The sequence below is a fragment of the Tauraco erythrolophus genome, chromosome 2 (genome assembly GCF_009769465.1).
Source record: "Tauraco erythrolophus isolate bTauEry1 chromosome 2, bTauEry1.pri, whole genome shotgun sequence".
Classification (NCBI taxonomy): Eukaryota; Metazoa; Chordata; class Aves; order Musophagiformes; family Musophagidae; genus Tauraco; species Tauraco erythrolophus.
In genome coordinates this window covers 129,222,769-129,242,468 of record NC_141466.1, presented here as the reverse complement: position 1 = coordinate 129,242,468, position 19,700 = coordinate 129,222,769, and the positions used below count along the sequence as shown (strand labels likewise).

General features: G+C 52.8%; 1 protein-coding gene across 2 annotated transcripts in view; it reads right to left on the bottom strand.

Annotated features, from left to right (window-relative positions):
* BCL11A (BCL11 transcription factor A) overlaps positions 1 to 11,129 on the bottom strand; it is a 73,289-nt gene extending 62,160 nt beyond the window's left edge. For both annotated transcript variants that reach the window (XM_086631133.1, XM_086631132.1), the window contains exons 1-2: positions 11,000 to 11,129; positions 4,811 to 5,140 (exon numbers count right to left, since the gene is read on the bottom strand). In XM_086631133.1, coding sequence (XP_086487259.1) covers positions 4,811 to 5,140; positions 11,000 to 11,054 — 385 coding nt within the window. In that variant the 5' untranslated portion in view covers positions 11,055 to 11,129. The remainder of the gene's footprint in view (positions 1 to 4,810; positions 5,141 to 10,999) is intronic.
* Positions 11,130 to 19,700: the final 8,571 nt, after the last annotated feature.

Here is a 19,700-nt window from a genome sequence, read left to right as displayed (position 1 = left end):
AATCTTTACCTCGTACAAAGGACGACGTTGGTGTCACGTGTTTGCGTCTTCAAAAAAACGTTATTTATAAAAGGCAACGGGGAAAGCTGAGAAACTATCGACTCTTCCCCGTACCCCTGCGCGAGTAGCGTTACAGCAACTTTTTGATCCCTTACATTTTTTACATTTCCCTCCCCCCCGAGAAGTAAATTTCACAGCCGCGCAGGCCACCGCCTTTAATTAAGCTTTCAAAAGTCTTCTGACAAAGCCAACAATTGCAAGACACTTCTGGAGCTCAATCATGCAATCATCGTGACACTTCTATTTACAATTTGTCTTAGAAAGAGTTTCTCTGACATTGTACTTTGACAAAACAGCCAAGCTGCCGGTTCACAACCTTTCTCTGTCTTATTTGCAAATACAGCTTGTACGCAGGGCTCCGAATCTCGGGAGCGGGAGCCTTCGGGTAGCACCCTCACTATTTTTCCTGCCTGCGACTGTTTTACCCTGCCTGTGCTCTCTGATTCTTTGTATGAGGAAAGCAGACAGAATTTGACTCCAAAATATTTCCATATTCCCTTTTTTCCTCCCCCGTTTTTTTTAAGCTTTCATCTCATTATCCAGATGCAATGCTAACTATTCAATGCAGACGTCGATTAATTTTTTATCTCCGGAACAAAACAAAATAATAAGGAATCGCAATTTACAACCTACAGAATTATAATGGCAACTACTGATAACAGCCCAGGAAAATTTCTGTGGTGTAATGACTACTCAAAGACATTACCTCCTGAGAACCGTGATAATCAAATGTACTTGATCCAAAATTTAGTACCAAATTACATCCACCTTCCCCGATTACTGCAGACAGAGGTTTCTCTCATGTTATTTTTCCACATATTTTATTTGAATGCCACAAGCAGCTTGAGAATGAAGGATTCAAGCAGGAAAAATGACCTCCCCTCCTCCTCCCCTCTTTGTACAGTAAATACAGCACCCGCAGATACACGCTCGGCATTATAAAGGGGAATATGCAGCAGCACTCCAAACTCTTCCTCCAACTGAATCCAAGTAACATTTAAGATCCTCCCTCACCCAAAAACCAACCTTTCTTTAATTCCCTCGGATTTATACATTCAACAAACAAACCGCTAAAACCTGACACCGGCGGACGATAAATATTTCCTCGGCCTTTTCAATAAGCGAACAGCAATTTTACATTCACTGATCTCCAGATACTTCAGTTAATATTTCCCCCTATTGTAAAATATGAGAGCGGATGACTAAAGCCCTGCCGTAGCACTCACTGCAAATCACGGGCTGCCGGTATCTGGTGGTGAGGCTTTGACATACATATTGATGAAAGCTGCCTCATCGGACCCACACAACATATCCTATTAATTTTCAGTTAAATTTATGACATTTCAGCTATAGCGCTGGATCAGCATCACTCAAAATTTTATAGCGAGTCCAAGCGACGCGCAGGCAGACACCCACACGGAAGAGGCAGGTCCGCGTGCCTGCACCTATACGGATCTCACAGCTACTGCACAGGTTACACACGGACATATAAGCTCCTGTAATCATCCCCGTCTCTGGAAAATGGTGAGGATAAAGAGCAGCCTATTGACAGTTAAAACAGACGTCATTTCTCCCCGCATTTGAATGACTCGATGCCTCCTTCCTTGTCTTTAGATGAGCCAGTCCTTAACTGTTACTTATCTTAAGATGATTTTTTTACTGTAAAGCACCAATTTACTGACTACAAAACTGCAGGCAGAGCACATACTGCATCTAGAGCTACCCTATAGCACCTCTGCATCCACAGCTACCCTATAGCACCTCCATATCCAGAGCTAACCTGTAACACCTCTCTCAGCCTAACAACTAATTAGGGATGTTTCTACATTGCTACCAAATACCTATTTTCTGGTCTCTTACCAGAAAGAATCAGTTCCCTCAACTCCTGTATATTTTTCTAAAGGCAGCCTCTGTCCTTTATTTCCGTGAATTACACGCTATCTTTTTCCATTTTGCATTCTTGCACAGAAATCAGATATAAAATATCCAAATTCGAAGAGCCCAAGGTTCACTTCAGGGACCTTCCAGAAACCTGAACTCCACAGCTTCCTCCAAGACCCTCACTGGTAATTTTACTGCCGGACCCTCCAAACTCCTGGCCACGGGTGACTCCAGCTACTGCTGCACCCCTTTGGGATACAAATGAGCTAAACTCATCCAAGTGAAAGGAAAGATGAGAACACGAAAGGGAGGGAGGGACAGTGCAAGACCCCATAACTCCTGGTGCTCCTTCCGCCCTCCAGCTACATTTCCCACCACCAGGAACAACCAGGGGACCCCAGTGCCTCTCAGCTCTGTCCTGGCCGGGGACGCACAGGAGAAGACCTGTGTTCTTGGACCTCCTGGCCATGGGCATGGCTGGGCACCACCACGCAGAAAACTCAGGGTGGGAGATGCCCAGACAGCTGCAGCTCGGTCTCTGCTCGCACCAGCACTCGTGGCTCGCGCCACGGACCCCAGCCCGCTCCCAGACAGGTCCACCCACACAGCAAAGGGGATCCCTACATGTAAAAGCAAGCAGGATCAGGCCCCTGCCGATGCACACCTCTCCCTACCCGTCGCCCTCCGCTCACCGAAGCGTTTAAAGTCAGTTAAAACCACAGCCTTTTCTGAATTAACGGCCCCGTGACACCGTGCGAGGCCAAATCCTGCTCGCTTCGCATCACCGGCGCCACGCGCAAGCGTGATTTGGCTCGCCGAGTCTCCCGCGCCGAACAAGTGCCAGAGCAAAACCCTCAGCCGAGGAGTTTCCCCTCGTGCAGAACTCCCCGGCGTGGCCGTCCCTCCGCCCGAGGGACCTATTTGGGACCGCGGCGAGGAGAGAGGGTTTAATTCTTGCTTGACAGATACTGTGTTTTGTCTTTTCAACAGAGCGGTGCCGCACGTAAATACAGCGTTACATCATACCGCAGCTCCTCCATATTTGGTGATTTAGTATGGCTCCAGAGCTGGGAAGACTACAAATCCCTTCCGCCAGGCTCCCGCTTCATTAATCATGCCCTACGCTTCTGCTCGTTTTCCGTCGGGTCGCAAGCAGCACATGGAAACGGGCACTGCCCTCTACCACTCTGGGAAAAAAAAAAACAAACACACAAACCACCTTTAACATCCCTGGCTGGGAAGTGCAACATGCGGAATTGTCGGGTTTTTAAGTCTCAAGACGTAGCTTAGCAGTAGCCGAGCCTCTTATTTCTGTTTAAACGTATGTATATATACATATACAGGTAGCCAAAGTAGTACCTACTGCTCTGCAGAAACAGCGTGTAGTCATTCACACAAGCGCGCGTGCACGCACACGGCTCTGCGTACATACGTGTGCGCAGACAGACACGCGCGCGCGCTGATACCCATTCGCTGCCACCACGAAACCTTCAAAACTGCAGCTCTCCAGCACGATTTGCCAGCCAGTTTGGAGGCCAGGGAGGCTGCGAGAGCATCGCGCCCAACCTCCCAGCGCCTACTGCCCTATTATGGTTTAACTTTGTGGCCAGAGTAAGCCCAAGACAAGCTCCTCCGGCACCACGCATGATGACGTGCTGCGCCTCTGACAACCCTGAGTGGTCCCATGGGCTCCCCGAAGAGAGGTACCGGCAGTGCCACATCCCAAACATCACTGGGAAGGGAGGGGGTTTGAAACTGGTTCAGGCGTTTGTTGGTTTTGAGATGGTGCGGTCTTGCCTTTTTCGACCGGTAGCGCCGGCGCGGTTCGAAGCGATTCGCAACGCTCGCCGCAAACGGGTAGTGCTCTTGTTTACTAGCAGGATTTTAAAAGCAGAGCGTGCCTCGTTACGCTCCCCGGGCTCTGGGATTTTCTTTCGCGTAGTACGCTCTATTTTTTTTAACCTCACTTGTGAAAATATCTGCACGGCGAACGGCTTTCCGGTTTAAAAAAAAAAATAAAAATAAAATTATGCTAAGAAACGGAATTATTTACCCTTTTTTTTTTTTTTTTTTTTAACTCACGTTTCATATTGTTTGTTGCACAAAACAGAACTCTGCCTCGGACATTTGTACGGCTGACATGTGGTTGTGTAAACCGCAAACAAAATCAAGATACATCTGTCAAAACCACATCAGAGACAAGAGAGAGCACAGCGAAGCATTTATCATTTGGCTGAGGAGGCAGGCTGCAGAGAGCGGCCTTTCCTGTCAAACCAACCTTTTGAAATTTCCAACATGCCCTTAAACTTTTCGAATAAGCATGTCTGTGCGCTTCAGCAACTGCCCTCTCTACTCTGGCCTGGCCAGTCGAAAATGGCATCTTAAAGTCAAGGTCGGTGGTGTCACTTTGCCATGGGGCTGTGTTTAATTACAGTCCATACGCTGACAGCCAATATGGAACCAAGGCTGGCTGATGCTCGGTTAACTCTTTCACCCCTGACTTTGCCAAAGACTCGAAAGCTCCTCGCTTTATCGCGCGGCAGGCTCGGAAATCTCCTCCTGCGGCGCTACGGCAGGCGAGACACCGGGAGACGGTGACTACAATACAGGCAAATCACGAGAGCAGCCTCAAACAATACCGTAGGAAATACCGGCTGGCACGGCACGTGCCTGTTGATCCTGCCTCCGCGCAGGCACCGGGAAACGCCGGTCATGCGCTCAGCGCTAACCGAAGGCAGGGTATTTAACACGTCGGCCGTCGCGGCGAGCAGAACAGGGAGACAGACACGGCAGTTTACGACTGCGAACATGCTACGTTGCAACTGAAACGGAAATAAATTCGCAAACACTTCTCCTTGCTTTAATTTACCTGCTATATGTTCCTGTTTAGGGCAAATTCCTCTAGATGACGTTGATAAACAATCGTCATCCTCTGGCGTAACCTGGATGCCAACCTCCACAGGATTGGATGCTTTTTTCAGCTCACTTGGTGAGGGTGAAGGTGGCTTATCCACAGCCTTCTCTAAGCAGAGACTGCCATTGCATTGTTTCCGTTTGTGCTCAATAAAAATAAGAATGTCCCCCAACGGGAAGTTCATCTGACACTGGCCACAAGTGAGGAGGTCGTGGTCCCCTTCCGGAGCTCCCAATGTGCCATGTTCAGGTTCGTCATCAGTGAGAATGGCTTCAAGAGGTTCGGCTGCAGTTTGAGAAACAAAAGGAGAATCATTAGAGCTCTCGGGAAAGGCACCGGGTGCGGGGGGAGGAACGCGCCGAGCCCCCCTCTTCGTGAATATTACACCCGGCTCACGACGTCCGCCTGCTCCCCCCCAACTCAACCCATGCAACACGGCTGTTCGCACGGCAGCCAGGAGGTGAATTCATCAGCTACAGGGCAGAGATTTTGCAGAAGCAGCTGTAGCACACAGAACTCAGAGAGCGAGCACCGCTACTGTCTCTGCGTTCCTACACGGGGACAAATTTGTGACTCGATCGAACGACTCGGTGGTAAAATTAAATGAACGGGCTGAAAGAATACACTGCAAAACTCCTGTGGTACTACGAAGAGAAGCAAACAGGGTGTTTTATTGCTGGATGTATTATTTATGTATATGAATTGAAGGCTAAAAGCACCGCACACACTCTCTCACACGCACACGGGTGTGTGTTTCCCACCAGCCGAATCTACTTTCTAAAATTTAGAAGCCTGAGCTACGCGGGTGCACACAAAAGGTGTTTCGACATATAGATATTGCATATTCCCTATAGAGGCCGTGCAGGTAGCATGTCTGTGTGTGAAAGAAAAGAGAGGGAGAGCCAGACTGCATGGCCGCACACACCCAGGCACCGGCACGCGGGGCACACGCAGCCCTCACAACGCACGTGCATACATATACGTATGTATTTGTGTCGCTGTCCCTACCAGCCGGTTTGCGGCTTCCAATTTAAAAATTTGAAAGCCGGGAGTTATTCGTGGCGGAGGGAGGGGAGGAGACAAATAAAGAAATAAATGGCAGAAACCGAAATGATAAAAAGCGAGTGCAGCAGAAATGCCTGCGGGGCGGGGGGAGGCACCTCTCACTTTTCAGCTACTCCTCAGGATTCAAATAAATACCAAATTCACGACTGATCCCATCCAGAGACACTGGCGAGATGGGATATTTTTCAGTACTTAAGGAAACAAGGCAATCAGTCATTTTTACTTTTTCATCCTGAAATAAAGGAATGCCTAACTGATCTTGAACGTGTTAGCACTGGTGGCCCTCAGCATCTAAAAATCAGCGTGGCCAAGCGACTGCCACATTTCCTCGCAACACTGAGAAGCGCCTTCTCTAAACTCGAAATACCTTGCCTAACGTTGCCAAAGTTGACAAATTTTCTGAATGAGCTCCAAAAAGCTTCATTATGAGGCTATTTCTGCCCACAGAATAGTCAGTGGGTGCTCTAACGAGGCAGACGCAGCTCTCTTTTCTGTTTGCCTTTTTTTTTTTTTTTTGTTAAGTTTGCAGAGAAATACCTCGTCAATCTGCGTGCGTGCAGTCTCCATCACAATTGCCTTTCACGAGGAAAAAAAAAAATAAAATAAATCCCGGCAGCGTGTCAGTATTCCTCTACCTGCACGATACAACACGCACGCTAACGGCAGCGAGCAGGAGGAGAGGGTACTCCAGACACAACCCACCTCAAAACACTGCCAGGTAACGCCAGCGAGACAGAACACAACTCCTAAACAGTTAATCAGCCTGACCTTCTTTAGCTGGCTGCCAATTTCACATTTAATGAACTTAAAGCCACAGAGAATCAAAAATAGATTTTAATTTGACTGCACGATATTGGAACTGATTTTGATAAAGTGCAAAAATCCAGTGAACTCAGGTTAAATTTATTTCAACCCTACCTAGGCTGAATATTGAGGAGGAAGATCTGGAGTAGCTCCCAGTTGTGTTGCGTAAAATAATATTGAAGGAGCACACTACCTCACCGTACCTCAGCTCCAACTAGGACACAGGGATCCAGCCCATCATTTCTCGCCTCTAGTACTACTTCTAATTTAACGTAAGGTCAACCACAGGAATATGAAGGTTACGTTCATATTAATAAAAACAATGTCTTAATCGCTGGGGTTTTCTTCTAAACTTACAGACCGACAAGATAAGCGGCACAACGCGCGTTCCGCGCTCCTTGGGAAGCCGGGAGAGGAGGCAGAGTGTTTTCCGCGGGATTGCCGGGCACGGCGTTTCTCTGCCCAGCCGTTCCTCGCCTTCGGAGCGAGGGAGTAAATTATGGCAGGACTAATTCCACCAGTAGCTCGCTGCACGCCGCAGACAAAGGTATTTTGCAAACCTAACTTCTAGCTCACCGACTCCGGGCAGCAAAAGACACAAAATAACCCGTATTCCCCTTACGACTGGCTTAGCGAGGAGCTCTGCATAATCATTACTCAATTATAATGTTTTCCCGCGGCCTGATTTCTTTCTGACGCTGTCAGGATTATTTAGCAGGGGAAGGTAACCCGCTGCTTCCACACCAGACGGTTGAAAGTAGCACTAAACAAAAATAGACTTCGCTAAAGTCTGTACCGACTGGGCTGATTTACAATCAAAACCAGGAAACGAAGTGGTAATTCAGAGGTTGCTGATTACACCTCCACATTTCACCTAATTAATTTTATAGGAGGCAAAGTTCTTGAAAATAACAAGACGATCAAATGTACAGATATAAAACCTGTAACCTCAACGTTTTCTACGCTCTTAACGTAAATTATTGCTAATTAACGAGAATTATATACTAATGTATGAAACACGGCTGGCACCGCGTTCGCTGCAAAACATTTGGCTCCTGATGGAGGCAGAGGCAGCAAAAATGTCTTTTTTATTATTACTGCGACTTTTCGAACAAAATATCAACCACCGGGTTTACAAAAGACAACGCCAAAATACAATTCACCTGGTCTCGCCACTGATTCTTTTAATTCTGGGGCAATCAAAATTCCCCTGCCTGGCTCCCTAATCATCCGTCCCTATTTTTCATGCAAATTGCCCTTTTCCACCAACATGTCTTTTCAGCTTCCCCCCCCTTCCTTCCCCCGCCCCCCCCCTTCTCCTTTCCCAATCACGGAAACAGCCGCACCGTTTCTCTGGCAAAAGAGGGATGGATTTTTGGAGTGTCGGGAGAAAGGGGGTAACGGGGGTGATAGGATGGAGGGAAAATACCAAGGTACGGTGCAGGGAAATGCCCCGCGCTGCCGGGGCATTTCCCCACACCGTACCATGGGAAGGATGGAGAAGGGCCTGTTTTATCCCAAGTTTTATGGGATGGTGTGGTGCAAGGAAGTGGGGGGACTTGGGGAGTACAATGGGAACCACCAACACGTTATTGGGGGGGGGGGAGGAAACCTGGGGAGGGGGAAGGCGAGCATCACCCGCTGCAAGCAAACTCCGCTCAAAATTAAGAACAAAGAAGAAGAAGAAGGGGGGGACCGGGGGGAGAGATGGAGGGGAGGGAGCTGGGCGCCCTCCCCCACCCCCCTCCGCCTCCTCCCTTCCCCTCCCGCCGGCCGGGAGGCAGCGGAGGAACCGGCCAGGTTCAAGTTCGCGGGGCTGCCCGGTTGTTTGATCTCGCTGTGCCTCCTAGCGACAGAACCGGGCAGGCCGCCCGCCCGCCGCCTCCGCCGCCCCGGCTCCGCCACGGCATCCCCATCCCCACCCCCCCCATCCCGCCCCGGTTCCCCCAACCCGGCCTCCCTCCCTTCCTCCCCCCTCATCACCCACCCATCTCCCGGCCCACCCACACCCCCCTCCCTAACTCCGGGGCGGCTTTTGCCGGAGGGAGACCCCCACATACACCCCCACCCCACCCCCGGGCCCGTCCCAGCCGCCGCTCCCACCCCACACGTGCGGAAACTCCGCGCCGGCCCGCGGGTATCTCAGCGAAAAGAAGCCGTGGGGATCTCGGGGGGGAGTCGGAGTCCCCCCCCCCGCTACCCACCCCTGCCGTGATTCCCTTTCCCCACACCCACTCCCGGGCAACCCGGCGCTTTTTTCAGGACCCCCTTACCCTCAGCCCGTACCCCATTTCGAGAGGGGGTCGCACCCCCCACAAGCGTGCCATTGACGCTGTAACCCCTACCCCAACGCAACTCAAAAGAAAAAAGCCCCGAGAAGTGGCGGAGAAGGAGGGAGAAAAAGACTTGGGGGGGGGGGAGGGGAAGGGGGCGAGGGGCTGAGCCCCCGACACACGACAACCCCCCCCTCCTCGGATTTTAGGGAAAACTTTGGGCAGGGCAGAGCTGCCCGGCCGGCCGTGCCCGCAGCGGAGCGGCTGCCCGCGGAGAGGCAGCGCTCGGTTCAGGAGCTCCATGTGCGAACCTGGCTGCAAACGTCTGTGCAGCCGTGGGGGAGAGAAACCGCAGGGTAAAGTTGTAGGTTTGGGGGTTTGGGGTTTGTTTGGGGTTTTTTTTTCTTTTTTTTTTTTTTTTGCGAAGGGAAGAGGGAGCAGGGGGTGGTTGGCAGGAAAAAAAAAAAAAATCGCCCTGGGTTTTCTGCCATCCCTGGGAGGGAACAAAACCCGCCGGGAGTAATGGGGGAAAGAGAAGGGGGAAAAAAGAAAGAAAAAGAAAAGAAGGAAGGGAGAAAAAGGAGCGAGGAGAAGCATGCAGCATTTCCCTTTCCCCCTCTAGCTCACCCAGAGGAAAAGGGGATTTGATTTGATTTGATTTTTTCTCCCTTCCTTCCCACCCCCCTCGCCCCAAACCTTTCCAGCTCGAGTTGCCTTTTGTTGTGCAAAGAGCGCTCCCGCTTATCTTGCATCTAGCCCTGGTGTGTGTGGTGGCGGCTGGAGGGAGGGAGGGAGCCGGAGAGTTTTTGTTGCGAACAGTGCGCTGGGGCTCGGGGTTTGGTTTTTCTCTCCCGGGGAGAGCGGATTTGGTTTGGGGTTGAAACACGGCGGCGAGAAAGGGCCGATCGCGGGTGCGGAGGGTGCGAGTGTGTGCGAGCGCGTGTGCGTGTGTGAGTGTGTGTGTGCGTGTGTGTGTGCGTGTGTGTGTGTGTGTGTGTGCGTGTGTGTGTGTGCTCAGCCCGGGCTCGCTCTCGCCTGTGTTTGTTGGCAGGAGGCTCCCCGCACACGCGGTGCTTGTAAACATTCAGACACGAGATTTTTCCCAATCAAAATCCACTTCCACTTTTTTTTTTTTTTTTTGAAAATCTTCCAAAAAATAGTAAGCGAGCGGGAGAACGCGAAGCGAGGGCGAGGAGGGAATCCCTCCCGGCGCGGCTCGGCTCGGCTCGGCTCCCTCGCCGCCCGGTGCCGCCCCCCGCCCCAGCCCGAGCCGGAGCGGCGGCGGGGCGGGCGCGGGGCGAGGTCGGGGCGGCGGAACCCCCGCACGGCGCCGGCCCGGGGCGGCGGGGAGCGGCGGGTCGGCCACCCCGCACCCCGCGGCGGAAACAAAAGGGAGGGCGGCCCGGCTCGGCTCGGCTCGGCTCCCCCCCGCCCCGAGAGGGTGCCGCGGGGCGGGCGAGGCGAAGGGGCGAGCCCGCCGGCGGCGGAGGGGCTCCGGCCGCCGGACTTTCTCCCCGCTCCGCTCGCCCGCAGCTCCCGCCCGGCCGGCCGAGGTGTCCGGCGTCCAGCCCGCTGCTCCCGCAGGAATTTCTTTACACTTTCGGCCGGTTCTGCCCCGGCAGCCCCGCACCGTGCCCGCACGGGGCGGCTCGCCGCCTCTCCCGGTGCCGGGGCGAGAGCCGCCGCTCTTGCCGCCAAAGAGCGGGGAAAGCGGGAGGGCGAGAGGAGCGGGGAGACGGGAGCGGAGCGGGGGCAGAGGGAGTGCGCGCCGGCGGGCGGGGGGCAAAGGGAGAAAGAGAAGAAAAGTGATCAAGGTGATTAAATTCGAGAGGGAGAAATTAAGGAATGCCGATAATCCCGAGCCGGCGTTTGAGTTCATTTTTTTCCCCGACTCGCTCACTCGCTCTCACTTCTATTTTTTTTTTTTTCCCTTGCTCTCGCTCAAATTAAAAATTAAATCCATGAAAGGGAAATTAAATAAATCGCTCTCCGCGTTACTTACGTGAAAATTCCCGTTTGCTTAAGTGCTGGGGTTTGCCTTGCTTGCGGCGCGACATGGTGGGTTGGTGGCTTCGGTGGCTTGTGAGTCGCTCGGTTCACATCGGGAGAGACGGGTTAGAGAGGAAGGAGACTCCAGAGAAAATATCTTCATCAATGTCTTTTGACATCCAAAATAAATTAGAAATAATACAAAGATGGCGCAGGGAAGATGAATTGTGGGATAGCAGTCATGGCTTTTTTTTTTTTTGTGCAAGGAAAAAAAAAAGAGAGAGAGAGGGAGAGGGAGAGAGAGGGAGAGAGAGAAGGAGAGAGAGAGAGAGATGAAAAAAATGGCAAAAGCCCCCCTGAGCTGCAAGTTCAAGTGCGGACGTGACGTCCCTGCGAACTTGAACGTCAGGAGCCTGGATGGACAGAGACATACAAAACATGGGCAGGGCAAGCCGGGGAGAGGGGAGGAGGGAAGGCGAAGGCAACACCAATGGACACTCATCAGGGGCTGGACATGAAAAAGAGAGCAGGACAAGCCAATGGACAGTGATCGCAGGGGGGAGAGGGGAGGGGGCGCGGCGGGAGGGGGTGCACCGGCCGCCCGGCGCACGCTGCCGAATGGAGCCGGGGGGCCGGGGGCGGAGGGGGCGGCGGCCGGACCCGCAAGTGGCCGCGGAGGAGCGGGTGCGGGAGGGGAGCCGGGAGAGGGGCGAGGGGGGGAAATTAAACACGCACACGCGGAGAAAGAAGGGAGGAAAGAGCGAGGGAGCGCGGCAGCGGGCGGGCAGGCAGCGGCAGCGCACGCACGCACACCCCCGCTGGAAAAGCAAATACATCGGTGAAGCGAAGGGCAGGCAGCGCGGGCTGCGGGGCAGGCTGGCCGCGGGATGTGCCGGGGAGGTGGGAGAGCTGGGGGAAGCCAGGTAGGACCGGAGACCACCCAAAAAGCAGGCGGGGGCCATCCTGCTCCTGGCTTCCCCACTCGCGTCGTCCTCCCCCCCCCCCCCCCCCCGTCCTTCACCCACCCGCGAAGCCGCGGAGTCCCCTCCTCCCGGGAGCTGCGGCCCGTCCCCGGGGGACGGCGGCGGCCCCGCGGGGAGCTGGGGGGGCGGCGGGGGGCTCGGCCCCGGCCGCGGCCCGCGGGAAACTTCGGCGGGGAGCGGCGGGCCTTGCCCCGCTACCGAGCCGGGCTCCTTGCCCCGGGGCGGGCCGGGGGAGAAGCGAGCGGAGTTTTGGCGAGCGAGGAAGCGGCAGGCGCGGGAGGAAAAGCCGCAGGAGCGAGGCGAGGAGGGGGGTGTGGAGAGGAGGGCGGCGGGACCTCGCAGCTTTCCCCGCGGGCTTCTCTCGCCCGCCAGCCCGGAGCCCCCCCCCCCCCCCCCCCGCCTCCCCCGGCGGCGCTCCGAGCCCTGCCCGCAGCGACGGTCTCTTAACGAAAGCGAAACGCGGGGCTGCCGGCGGGCTGGCAGCGGGGGAGGGCGGGGGAGAGGCGAGGCGGCGGTGGCGGGAGGCACCGAGAAGTGGCTGGAGTTGGGAGGATGCGGCGGCGGCGGCGGCTGCAACTTCGCCGAACACACACACGGAGGGACGCGGACGCAGACGCTGCCGGCGCGGGGAGGGATCAGGTTGCAGTAGAAATAAGCTCCGGAGGCGATCGGGAGCTTGGAGCGAAGCGCGGCTGCGAAAGGAGTGCGAGGGGGATAACCGTGCCCAGGACGGAGGCGGAGAGACCGAGCGGCGGGCGGCCCCGCGGGAGAAGAGAGCTGGACGGGAGGCGAGGGGGGACGAGAAGCTGCCCGCCACTGTAAGAAACATTTTTAACGCGCTGAGCTGCGGTCGCCCGGACGCCGCCCGGGGAACCGAGGGGGCGGGCGGGGGCCGGGGCTCGGCGGGGACCTGTTGGCGAGGGGAGCCCGGCCGCGCCGCCGGCAGAGCTGTCAGAGGCCGGGGCGAATCGCTCCGGCGTGGGACGGTTTCAGCTTCCCGCCAGCAGCCTCCCACCACCACCACCCCCCCCCGCACACCCACCACCCCCTCTCCGCCTTCCCGCCCGCGGCTCCGCCCGCCGCTCCCGTCCTCCGTACATCGACACGGGCGAGCCCGGCTCTGCCTGTCACCCCAGCGCCGGGGGATGCCCCCCGTGGCTGCTGGGGGGGTGTGGAGGGCAAGCAGACGCCTGTCCTGCGTGACTTTCCGGGGGGACCCAGCCGCAGGTGACAATAGCCAAGTGCTCCCGGCTTCGGGGCTCCCGCCGCCTTTCGGGGTCGGCTGCCGTACCCCGGCGTGCGGCTGTTCCCGGGAGAACCGTATCTAAACGGGCGCGTGTGTGTGCGTGCGTGCGGGAGAGAGATGTATACGTGTGGGATTTGATTTATATCTAATAGCGCGTATAAAGCTTTTCAAGGTGGCTGCAATGTAAAAAGTAATGACTTTATTACCCCTGAAAGGTTCTGCGGTTCGCAGTTAACAGTCCTCTGAATTACGATTCATTACGCAGTTGTGCGCTCTCTCAAGCCGACCTGCATCAGGATACCTGTCTGTGGTTATTCCCAATAAATAACAGGCTACGTGTCATTGATTTTCTTTTAAAAATCATAGCAAATTAAGCACTTAGTTCCAACTAAATCTGGTTGAGTATCGCACCGTGTTTGAGATTCCAGAGGTGACTTCCCAGACCGCATCTGAAAACCTACAGTCAGGAGCTAATTTTACAGATGCTTTCCTGAATGGCAGCGAGGATGTTCCCACCATTAGCATGCCCTTAATTCCGGCGCCGTAAAACGCCTCGAATTAAATGGAAACTCGCTGCCTTAAAAAAACAATATTTCAGCCTGGCTGGATAATTATTAATACTGGTATTTGATCGCGATAGTGCTGTGCTCCCCTCCCTCCGTCCCGTCGTCGTCGTCGTCGTCCCCCCCCAAGCGCTTCGCATTGTCATGTGATTGGAGGGAGATAACAAACCTCAGGAAAGAAAAAGGAGTGAGAAGACATTTTTAACACGGCATAACCGCAGATTAATAATGCAGGTGGGTTTTTATTGTATTGTATTTTTAGGGGAAGGGAACGAGGCTGTTTAACGAGCAGTCGTGGACACAAAGTAACTATATTTACAATCCTTGATGCGGCTTTCGGTGGGTAATAAATTATGACAATATTAAAATTATTTTCTGGCAGCCCAGTTAACTGCGTTGGGGACCGTAAAGTCCTTACTGATTCCATTTATGCCTTGTAATTACGGTCCACGGGCTCTCTCTAAACCCTTTGGTGTATATTGTGTGTAAACTTTTAGCTAATAGACCTTTCTTGAATGGAGGGACTTTTCTCGGTACTTCCTGCGGTATATATTCTGTCTCTGATCTCTGTATTTAATGGCCAAGTCCTGGTTTATGCTTTATAATGTGTTGACAAGTTTTCTAACAGACTTTCTGAAATAATGCACATATATTCACGTCGGTTAGAAACTCCACAGTATTTTTAGAGTCTAGTAGATCTGTATCCTAATGCACTGAGAGGGAGTGTAAATCATAGAGGATTTCATAGCCCTTTCAGTAGTTTTCTGTATGAAGTATGAGCAGCGTGGCCTCCAGACGTAACCTTTTAGAAAAAAAGACAGTGCTTTTATTTTATGGTGTAAAGTGCTTTTAGCTTCAGGGCTCTGAACGTGAATGTGGTCAACAAACAGCTCTTGCGAGGGAGTTTGCTACAGCCTCAGCCCAGCGCCCAGGCGCTGCCTTCGTCAAGGGGAGGGTTACGGGGCCACCTCCGGCCGCAGGACCGGGCTAACCCCCCCAGTCCCGTCCCCCTCCCTCCAGAGACACGGTGACCCCACAAACACCGCCCCGTCGCAGCCCGCCCCGCGCCCCGCCGGGCTGAGTGCCGCCCCCCTCCCGCCGGATCCCCCCCCGCAAGCCTCGGGCCGGACACCCCGGGGAAAGGGGGGGCTGGATGGCCGCGGCGCTGCCGAAGAGGCTGACGATCGCGGGGTCAGCCCCGTGGGGACCGTCCCCAGCTTGGCCGGGGGAGGGGGGGGGGGGTCGGGAGCGGCCTCCGAGCTCACCCCGGCGGCAAAGGCAGGGCCAGGGCGCAGAGCCCGGAGCGCGGCTGGGGGCGAGAGCGCTTCGGGAGTGAGGGCAATGCCCCCCGTTGCCCCCCTGCACCCCATCCGTACCCTGCTCCCCCTGCATCGTCTCCTCTCCTCCCCGCTCCCAGCGCAGCCGCCAGCCCAGCCCCTCTCCGACACACGGAGCATCTTTTGCCTTGTCTGTGCCTGTAACCCAGCGGTGTCGCTCCGCTCGGTTACACTAACGAAGCGAGGGAACGTGGCGGGTAAAAACAGTTAGAAACGCTCAAATACTGACTGCTAACCCTAGAAATGCCGGTAGATTAGACGGGCAGGTGAAAACAAACCCAGGCCAGCACTGAGAGACAGCCCAGCGACCAGGCTCTGAGGATTCACACAAACTTGTGTATCACCTGCTCCTCCACAACCTTTCGTCACCCAAGCCGCGGAGGACGCCCCACAATGCTGCTGCGGCCGTTTGAGCTGCTGTCACCCTCAGCCATCTTATCAGCTGCTGCTTGGTGACTCCCAGCCCCAGAGTAAAGTCAGCCAGAGGAAACGCGGCCCCACATCCCTGCTGTGTGCGGGCAAGCTCCAAGGTATGTGCTGAAACCAGGGCTGTGGTGGTTTTCAGGCTGCCTACAAAGGGAGGCCAACCTTGGAGAAGAGTCTGTCTCATCAGCTGAGCAGCTGTCCCACCTCAATCTGTCCCATGTGAACCAGAGCCCTGAGACACCAGCTAAAGCCCTGGAGCAGCTGAGGGCAGAGGTGGGCACCTGTCCCACTCAGCTGTCCCAGGGCAGTAACCTGCAGCAGCAGGGCAGAGTGCCCAGGTGAGAACATTTACACTGTAAAAATTAAAATTTAAGTCTGCCAAAATGTGTATCTCCCTCTTCTCATGCCTCAGGTCTCTGCCTGAGAGAGAGCGTGATCCTCCCTCCGTTCAAGCATGTGAGATGCTTAGAGGTTGCTGTAGAAAGGGACATAAAACTGCTTAAAATTGAGAAGCGTGGCCTTCCTCCATCTGGCAGGCAGGCAGGCACGCTGTCCTCCCGCGCAGGATTGAGACCCGAAGGTGCACAGGAGCGCGACACGGTTCGTACCACGTACTGCCGTCCCTGCCTCTCTGCTGATTTAGTGACAGACTTGGCAGTGGGTGAGTTCAGCAACTTTGGTGGGCAACTGTTCCTGCTCAGAAGCTCCAACTGTCAGTCAGTCAGAGCAGGAATCTCACTTGCCAACTCGGTACAGAACATTAGGACCAAACACAATATTCCAAAATTCTGCCAGTTCCCTGGAACTGGGCTGCGTTATATAACGGCAGATCGCACGGGGTGCTTTCCGACGCCGTCTTGATAGTCTCAATCAGGCGGAGGCAACGTGGGTGGAACTCTTTATCATACCAGGCTGACTCCCCGTGAATGAGCAGAGGACTTGCACATTCTAGAAATAGTACGGGCATTAGTATTCCCGCATGAGAAACTTGAGCACGCTGCTTTTCCTTTTCTCTGTTTTGTTGTTTTTTTTTTTTCCCCCCTTTTTTAATAAAGGCTCAAAACAAATGCAGATTCTGCAAGCACTTACTAGCACGCACAGCAGCGAGCCCGTGCAGGGTCACAGACATCTGAGTGCCAGGTGACAGAAAGATTTCGCTATCGGCTTGCCCTAGGCAGGACCCAGAATAAACCCCTGAACTTGGGGAGACTTTTTCCATGGGTTTCAGCAAGTTCTGGGATTTCAGCCTGCATCTGCTTGCACAGCATCCAGCACGATGGAGCCCTGAACCTTGACTGGACTTTCTGGGGGTGACTATAAAATAAATGGCACAAAGCGCTCAGGAAACAGGTTTTTCAAATGGTAAAAACCCTCCTCTGAAGCATACAAACAGTTCTGCTTGTGCATGGGCAAGCAGAGGAAGGTGCTAGTAAATGCCCATAAAAGCTCATTTTTAATCAAATGTTTGATTTCAGCCAAACTGGTTTTGGTTTGTACTGCTCTAGTACTTACTTAGCTACTTGTCATTTCGTATCTTTAGTGTTTAGATATCTTTTTATAAGTAAACACATAACATGCCCCTGACAGTTTCTATCCTAGGTTTCAAGCCAACATGGTTTAAACTATGTGCATTTAAAACCTCCCAGCACTTGACCTATAATGCAAATCCATACAGTCTTAATTATAGCAGCACCAGCAGCCACCGCACGAGTGGAATCGTTGAGCTTTCCTTACTAAAGAGGCACAGTAGTTAAGGTCTGCCAGCGCTCCTGTTACAATCCCCATCTTGAAGAGGTTATAACTTGGGCTGTGTAAATTTGATTGAGCTGAAACTTGGGACTCAAACTGTCAGTCCATATAGGGAATTATCTTATGAATAATTGGCTAACCCATTGCTTGATTCACAGACCTTTATAAAACAATTTTTAATGGGGTTTAATGTTTTTTTCTTTTACTGACATCTAGGGTATGAGTTTGGTACTTCTGGCTCTTCCGAAGCTCCATACTGAACAGTGTATGTGTCGGTACCCAAGTTAAAGTTACAGCTACCCAGAGGAGTTCACGGGGCACACATACCACACTTCCCCATCTGTGTGTACCCGTACACCAATATGAGACTGGGAACAAGAAATGGCACTTAAATGCATCTCAAAAGAGTCTCCTAAACATGTAAGATAAAGAGAACATAAACGCTTCAAACGGGAGGGAGCTAAAGCCCATATAACACGTCATCTTTGTACTTCAGCTACACTGTGATTGCTGCCATCCACGCATCTCTCAGGCCCCTTTGTATCAACCATCATGCATGGAAGGAAAGGTGCTCACTGAACCCACAATCCAAAATACAGCTCCGGCACGCTACAGCAGAGTGTATATGTCAACTCGATTACCTATAGGTGCAGCAAGGGTAGCTAGGAATGAGACAGCATCTGGCAGAGTGTGGGTCACTGTTATCTTTGCTAACAGTTTCTCAGAATCTTTTAATCTTGGCTTTTTTTCCCAAAAAACTGTGTGGAAGTGAGTCCCACGTGTGGGTTGGCATCGGAACAGCCGCAGTGATGGCACTTTGAAAGGGATGAGCCCTTTGACTTTCAACATTGAGCCTCAGCTTAAGCATCACTTTGTGTTACAAAGGATTTTAGTGAGAATTGTTCTCTGTAACACTTTTCACTAGTTTTAAACTTCTGTTTATGAGATGAGTTTTATCACCTCAAATCACACGAAGCTGGATCGTGCCCAGTTTGTCAAGGTGGAGGCTTAGAATTTTCCTTGATACTAACAGAAAAAGATGGCAAGCCCAGGACTAAAAATACAAGCCACTGACCACGAGCAAACATTGCTCTCATAGAGCCAGGCCCCACAAAGTGTCCATGCAGGGACACCATGCTGCACACCTGAATGGATGAGCAGTATCTCCATCAGTTTCAGGAAGAGTTTTGACCAAGCCAGGCTGCAGCATCGGGCTCTCTCACTGCAGGATTGTTGTGTGCAGGTTGTTCTGAAACAAAGTGCTATGAAAAGCCAGACTTTCCTCAGCAAGATGTTCCACACATCCAAATCCCACATTCATCAGGGCTGCTCTATTTGGCCTCACAGAAACTGATGACAGCACAGGCACAGAGAAGTTGGTCTTTTTGAGTCACTGCTGAGATTCCAAGTCATCCATTTACCTCAGCAGGTCGCTATCTTCAAGGCTGTGAGCAGTAAGGAGGACAGGTCAGCGACACAAACGTCTGTTTTGGTTCATTTTCTGACTTCAGCTGCCAAGTTTGGGGAGGTCCCTAGCTAGGACAAGGTAAAGAATTACAGCCAGTTCAGGCCATGGGGAGATGGCACCCACCAGCACAGAGGCAGCTGGACTCAGAAGTGATGAGCAAGCTGCACAGATAGGAAAGGCCAAGCCAGGCTCCCAGCCCTGCAAGGGCAAACTCTTGGTGGGGTTCAAACCAGGAACAGACAGCACGTAATGCGAGGTTTAAAATAGCAACACGTCCAACAATGGCACCGTCACGCTTCATCTCCAAAGTATCTGTTCATCAGTGAAAAAAGGCAGGAGAGCTGGACAGACTTACTCTGATCCTGACCAAATAAAATATGTGGGGTGACTGCTGATCTTTTAGCACAGCAGTTGTTTATGAACAAGATCTTCTCGGGATCATAAGGAGAAGCTTTTCACACTTCTGTGCAAGATGAGATCCGAGGGGCTCAAACTCTCCCTAGAAGGAAACCTGGAAAGCCCTGCAATTGCAAAGGTTTTGTCTTGAAGAATAAATCCAACTCTACTTCAAATCAATTAAAAAAATTAAATAGAATAACCAAAATAAGTTACTAATCTGAGAAACCAAATATCAGCAATCAAAACCAAGTTACTTCGGTTAAGAAATTAGTTTTGCTACACAGGATGAGGAAAGATTTAGCTGTTTTCTTGTATGCTGCTGAACATAGTCCCTTCTTCTTCCTAACACGTTTGGCGTGAGGGACGACAGAGGAGGACAGTGCAATAGAAAAGGCTTTTCCTCCTCTAACCCTGTTCGATATACCCCCTAGCAGAGAAACCTACTCGGCCTTGGGTACCACAAAATTCTTAGCACGTATTTATCTTTGGGCACATCAGCTGTATTTACACACTTACAGTAAGCATGTACTCCAGCACGCTGTT